Consider the following 7,114-nt stretch of genomic DNA (forward strand, 5'->3'; position numbering starts at 1 on the left):
CACAAATTAGTTAGCATAAATCAGTTAAATGACGAAAAATTAGGTGTCTATTTACTTGTGACCACTCAGTGTACAGGCCTTTATGCTAATAACAGTAAAAAAGTAACCATTTTTACCTGGTTGTCCAGGTAAGCCAGGATTTCCACGTGGACCAACAATTCCTGGCTCTCCAGGTACTCCAGATCGTCCAGGATTTCCCTTTTCTCCACTTGGGCCAGGAAAACCTAATCAGTAATGACATTTGTATACAGTTTTCAAAATATTAAAAATTATTATTGAAAATATTTCTTGAGTCTTTTAAAGAAACAAACATAATGGTATTTTTTTCAGCAATACACAGTGAGGATGATTGAAACACCAATGATTTTGAATTTTATCAACCAGGTATTAATATGCTTATTAGGTAAATATATATTTCTTACATTAAAAGGATTTTTGAATTTGGATTTGAGATAATGACTTTCTTTTGAAAACATCAGCTTTCTTTGTGATAGTTTAAAAATTAACAGGAAAACAGAAGGTCTATTAAAACATTAGTATAAGAATATAAAGTAACTATAACTGGGCGAAACCCCTATCAAGCCATATACAGTTCTTGCTGTTGTACAAATTCATCCTTGTCACACAAGCATGAAAATCATTAATACTACAATCTAATAGTTAAATAACTTATGATGTACAAAGAACCAGGATTTATCAAGATGACATTTTAAAATTCTAGAGAGTATACGATTTTTGTTAAGAGACCATCTAAAACTGTCATAGTTAAAAATTCCTGAACCTTTTTCCATAATTCCCAAAGCCACTGATCCTCCCCTTTTTATCAAATTTAAAAATGGTGAAATATAAGATATGGTATGGAGTAAGAAAGAGTGAAATAGATGTCCTGTTAGCTACATTTATTAAAGAAAGAAACTGATAGGAAAAAAAAGATAAATAAAATTTAATAACTCTGATGGCACTATATTTATGTACTTTAACAAATAAGTTTCTGCTTTTTTTTTACCCATCTTCATTGAACAATGTTTCATTATTTTTAATGATGACAACTGTGAGCAGTCCCTAACTAATACATTAAGATCATTATTATAATTGGACATCACTGGCTATGCAAATTAGTAAAATCATTGCTACAGTTGGATGAATAAAGGTTTCCCTACAAATTCAAACATATGTATAAATTCTGAAATAGATCTTGTTGTAAACCTGTGCTTGATGTTGTTAAATTAATATGCTACCCAACTAACCATGATAACTGGGAGTTATGGCATGTCTAAGTTACAAAATTAAATAGAACATCCTTCTTCTAATGTTTCATTTAATATGAAGTTAAATGTTTTAGCTTTAATTTTTTATACACTAGTAAATAAATGTCTCTAAAGGATTTTAATAAAGTACTTTCCACTATAATGTGCTGGATGTTATGATCCCAGCTCCAATACTGGGCAAAAGACTTTGATAGCATGTTTTGTAAGTAAATATAACAGATACAAATCAAATACAAAGATATGTAGAGCATAATGTTATCCAGTACTTTGAGATTCACATTTAGTAGAAAGTAAGAATGTTAAATCAAGAACTATAACAGTTAGTCCGACAAACTGAATATTTCCTAGGTAATGACAAACAGCTTTTCATACAGACAGATATTTGCATATGTTTATATATTGGATTTAGAATTTCCAAGATGGGGATATTCCTTATACTTAATGGTATTAGAAAACAGAAATATGGACCAACTTGGGGAACCAGAACCATTCTGAAAGCGACCTGAAACAAGTCATACCCCAGCTGTGATAAGCGAAGTGTTTTATAACAGTTGAGAATTCATAAACACAAAGATCAGTGGCAAAACCCATCCATGTATTCTAGGCAACCCTATGCAATATAAACATGGAGGATCTTCATCTAGAAACAATACCAATAGGATATAGGTACACCAAGATGAGACTTCCTGTATTACCTTCCATTACACCATTGCATACCTCAAGCAGCTGGACAATGAAATTGGTATTCATGCTTTTCCATAAGAAGATATGACACCTTTACAATGGAAACTACACTGAAAGGCCATTGTCAAGATGCACAGTTGTCAGATAAAGACATGGCAACATGGTCTTTAATAATGTGGTGAAGCTCCAAAATCATTTTGATATAATGCACTAAACCTCTTTAACTTTTATTCTGTTCAGTTAATGACTAGTTAAAAATAATTTTTTATATTAAACTGCAAATTATGCCTAAACACAAACCTTTACTACAGAGCAACTCCAAGTTAACTGTCATGTTAAAAGATAACTACTACAAATCATTTATTTCTATTTAAATGTATGATGTAAAAAGAGAAAATCAAATATGAAATTAAAATTTTGAGCAAAATGATTTTGATATAAGTGATAAAAAAATCCAGTTAATTTCCAATCCTCTAGCAACAGAATAACAGAATTTAAATAATGTAGTGGCTAACTACTTTCAATCCACATGCTACTTAATATTAATTAGAATGCAACAAAAATCTCAATTTTGTCACATTTCACAACTACAACATTTTCCTACTTACATTAAATGAAGTACATGTACAAAAATGAAATATTTCTAAGAAGTAACTTTCATTAAGGTTGAAGCCATATCTCTTACAGAGCATTAAATGGAATAAATGCATGTATAAAAACTGTTGAAATAAATACCTAGTAAGTTAACCATTAGTATCTTTTAATGAAATGTTACCTTTTGGTCCTGGAAGTCCAGGTAAGCCATCCTCTCCAGGTAGGCCATTAATTCCAGGTAAGCCATCTTTTCCAGGAAATCCAACTGGACCTGGTTCACCCTTTTCTCCATCTCTACCTGGTATTCCTGGAGGACCAGGGCGACTAGGCCCTCCTGGTAATATCAAATATTAAACAGTGTTAATGAAGAAAGAAATTTTGATATAACCATGTGTTTCTGGCATGTAAAAGGTCCATTTGTAAATGTTATACTTATAAAATATATACAAGTTTTAATGATTTGTACTACAACAATTATTCATAAATTTGCTATGTGATCAATATAAGTATTACATTAATGGGATTCCCGATTTTAAAGACATTTTACATCTATAATTAGAGCTGGGTAATTGATTTGATTAATCAATAAAATCAATTACCTTTAAGCATCTCTTATATTGACATGTGTCATGTAAAATAACTGATTAATCAAAATTATGATCAAATCAATTGATGTTATGAAAATAATCAACTAATTGAAATATTATCTATTTTTCAATTAATTCAAGATTATTAAACTTATCCATTAGTGTCACAACTCATGAAAATAATCAACTAATGGAAATTAGTGTTTCCAATTATAAATTATTTTCAAATATTACAACTATCCAGGTAATCGAAATATTAGTTATTACTACTTCCATTGGTGCAACTGCTCAAGAATGAATGCATACATTCTGTTGGTTAATTTACTAACTAAAGTGATGACTTTGTTTTCATCTTGTATGTCTAAGTAATAGTGTAACTTTCACTTAATATATTCCTTTCTTATCACAAACATAGTCAGTGGTACTTATGGTTAGACTGTTTTAATAGAGAAAAATTGGCAAACTTTTAGTTAACATTACAAGTCTTTTATACAAAAAAAATCAGATTTTTTATAAGTATTTTTACTAAAGATTTGTCCATGAATATATGGAGCCAGAGTGTTGATGGCTGTGTGTGCACATTAATTTTCAATGTTAAGATTAAAAATACTTATTTTTTCATCTAAAAGTTTTCAAATAAATATCAAATGCTTTTCTAGAAAAACATTATATTTCATCTGTTATTTTTTTACCCTAACTCAATATGGACTCAGTCGATTCAACTGGACTTGTAACCACCCTAAAAATAAATCCAAATTACTCTTCTTTCTTTCAAGAATTACTGCAAAGTGTAAAAAGAAACTGCAACTTTTTATTTGTTTATCCTAAATAGTTTAAAGCTCATAACAGTCTACATCTTTTTATACTAAACTTTGTTTCTTATTGTCCCTTTTAACTGTGTCTAACTAATAAGCCCATGACGCAAGTCATAAATCACTAAGCAAATACATACCTCACATTATTGTATTGAATGACGTAACACCTCAGCTGCTTGCTAGCATACCTCATGAAGAATTTTTATTATCTCACTTTACCTAATCTTATCTAACCTAATAAGTTTCTAATTCTTACATTTTAGTTACTTTTATAATAAATAAAGGATATACACGAAAAACAAGTCCTCTGACTTCTTGTTTTATTTCTCTACCAGTTGCCAATGAAATTTAAACCTACTTTTTTATACTCATGGTACTAGTACACTAAACAAATTTTAATTACTTAAACAATGCATCTAACTATACATAATAATAATACACACAAACTACACAATTTATTAAACTAGAGTAATTTGAATGGCTTTCTAATTATGCCATAAGTGCCTTGAAATAATTTCCAAGGCTTCTTGATCTGAACACCATGAAAGAAACTTTGAAACTGAAGACAAAATATATGATTCTGTACTCAAAACAACATAATATAATACTCATTTAAAAGATTAAAATCTTGCTTTTCTGTTGGTTGTAAATAATGTAGTATAAAAATGTTAGACAAAACTACTGGCAATTTGTGAAAGAGAGAATGTGACAGGTGGATTTGATTTTCTATTTTATGACTCCATAAACAAACAAGATTGAAGGATATTAAAATTAGGTTTTGTCTTAGTAAATCTATATTATAATGACTAATTCATGCTAAATTACATACTTCAGAGAGGGATGGTAATGATTTAGAGATGACCTAGAGATCAAATGTCACAATTCTTATACTTGGGGAAATTGAGGATTATTTAAATATTTTCTTATAAAAATTAAGAACTTAAAAATAATATAATGTTAAAACTTGATTTATTAACTATGTTTTGATGCCACATTTATTTGTATGTATTGATAAAAAAGTCATTTAATTAAATTTTCAATGTAACTCTAAAAGGTTGTAATATACACTTTTTGACCTACCTGTAGCAAGAGGGTTAAGAGCATTGCTTTATTCCCATGTTATTTCAAAATAATATAATTATCATAATACCTGGAACTCCTCTTTCTCCTTTTGGTCCTCTATAACCAACATTTCCTGGAAGTCCTTGATCTCCCTTTTCACCACGTGGCCCTGGTCGACCTACAGAAGACTCTCCCTTTGGACCAGGAAAACCCATAGGACCAGGAGGACCACGAAGACCCACATTTCCAGGGAGTCCTTGTAATCCCTACAAAGATAGTAAATTGTGTTACCCAATTCATTTAAATGGTATGTGTTTGAGTTTAAGCAGATAAGGAACATCGTTAACTAGAAGTACAGATAAACGAAAAAAAAAATTATACTGTACAGCACGACTATAACAAATAATATTACATTCACAAGACTTGAGTTTATTCTCAAAATACTCTTATAATCTTATACAACATAAATATTTGAAGATGTGATTGACAACTTAATGTTCTTAGTGAAATAATCAGATAACATTTCCTTGTTAAATTAAATGCATTTAAAAGTCATGAGCTTTTGTTGACAGTTACAGAATGTGGATCTGTTTTCAGATTTCAAATATCTAATATTTAGACGTATGTATTACATTCTTTATATGATATTATGAAAGCTTCTATTAAAATATACAACACCATATCATAATTCTAAACAATTTTACAGACCATAATTTCTGATTATGTTTGTGGGTTTTAGCAACATACATTTGGTGCACATATATGTTGCATATTCAAAAACATTGGAACAGCCAACCTTGATAAATGAGTCAGGTTTTCCCATTGAGGCTTCATTTCGATATTACTTGTTACCAGACTTGAATTCTCATCAGAGTACATATATATTTCTGAACATAGCTGTACTTCTGAACTCTTGATTAAATTTCTGGGTGTCAGCTTGAATACCAGATGTGCACTTATTTGCATAAGTGTGACTAATTCTGGGGAACTAGGAATCTAGATCAATATTCCATGTTAGTATACAAACATCTTTAATTAATTAAGCACCCTTGATCTCACAGTCTCACACACAGTGGTCTTACGTGTCTTCAGTGCACTAAGCACACAGGAGTTGTATAGGAACAGGCAGACTAACATATCTCAGAGACTTATATCACCAATAACTATCATTACTTGAATAAATGCAATATTTTAAATGGGGTAGAATGTCATCCTGCTTCTTTTCAGGAGGGTCCAAAACTATCCTGCTACATTTTAATAGACTTGAAACCATCCAGGTGCTTTTATAGTTGACTACGGCTACACCAAATATCTTAACCTCTCTTTCTTCTCCTTTTTGCACAAGTACTGGCAGCACGATACGAAACAAAGCAAAAATGAAACAAACTGCAACACAGTTAAATCTCATGTCCATCAACTTGGTTGGTCTTTCACTTAACATTTCTAAGCCATGATTGAGAAACAACCACCTACATGTTGAATACACTATTTGCCTGCCACTATGATAAAAAAGTGTTTGATTATACGATTACTGTAAATTCAGTTAATGACTATAAAAATTCAGATTGGATATTTCAGGCTTGTACATGTTGGCCTAATCTCAAATTATACACAAACTAATTAGGCTCTCTTTTCTTTTCTTTTTGAAGTTCAAGAATTTCACAAACCATCCGACTTTAAGCACTAAATAAATGTGAACTTCTTTGTGGTATCTTGAGTCAAATTGAGAGATTCAAATTACTAGCTAATGGTGTTTTGTTGCAATATTTTCTGTAGTATAATAAGCATATTTATAAAGAAAAAATTCATAAAACAAAAATAATGACAATCAAAGTACCAAAAATTAAAAATATGATACAGGATTTCCTTTTTATAAGTTTGCACTTGTTTATCAACAAAAAAACTTGCCACAAAACTTAATATATATATATATATATATATATATTATCATAACAATGAGTAATAAACATGGTTGCAGAAAGCACAGTTTAAACCTACAACAAATGTTATTCTTGATATTTATTGTAGATTGGTTTATACTTAAGTGCAAGGAAGACTGATACACACTAAATAGTACTAATGGATTAATTTCTAATACGACCTA

The 7,114-nt window shown here is 30.0% G+C and overlaps 1 protein-coding gene across 3 annotated transcripts in view; it reads right to left on the bottom strand.

The window, feature by feature from the left end:
• LOC106464694 (collagen alpha-2(IV) chain-like) overlaps nucleotides 1-7,114 on the bottom strand; it is a 168,913-nt gene that overhangs the window by 56,801 nt on the left and 104,998 nt on the right. For all 3 annotated transcript variants that reach the window (XM_022392462.1, XM_022392463.1, XM_022392464.1), the window contains 3 exons: nucleotides 5,099-5,276; nucleotides 2,728-2,880; nucleotides 117-224 (listed from right to left, as the gene is read on the bottom strand). In XM_022392462.1, coding sequence (XP_022248170.1) covers nucleotides 117-224; nucleotides 2,728-2,880; nucleotides 5,099-5,276 — 439 coding nt within the window. The remainder of the gene's footprint in view (nucleotides 1-116; nucleotides 225-2,727; nucleotides 2,881-5,098; nucleotides 5,277-7,114) is intronic.

This window comes from Limulus polyphemus, unplaced genomic scaffold (assembly GCF_000517525.1).
Source record: "Limulus polyphemus unplaced genomic scaffold, Limulus_polyphemus-2.1.2 Scaffold1721, whole genome shotgun sequence".
NCBI lineage: Eukaryota > Metazoa > Arthropoda > Merostomata > Xiphosura > Limulidae > Limulus > Limulus polyphemus.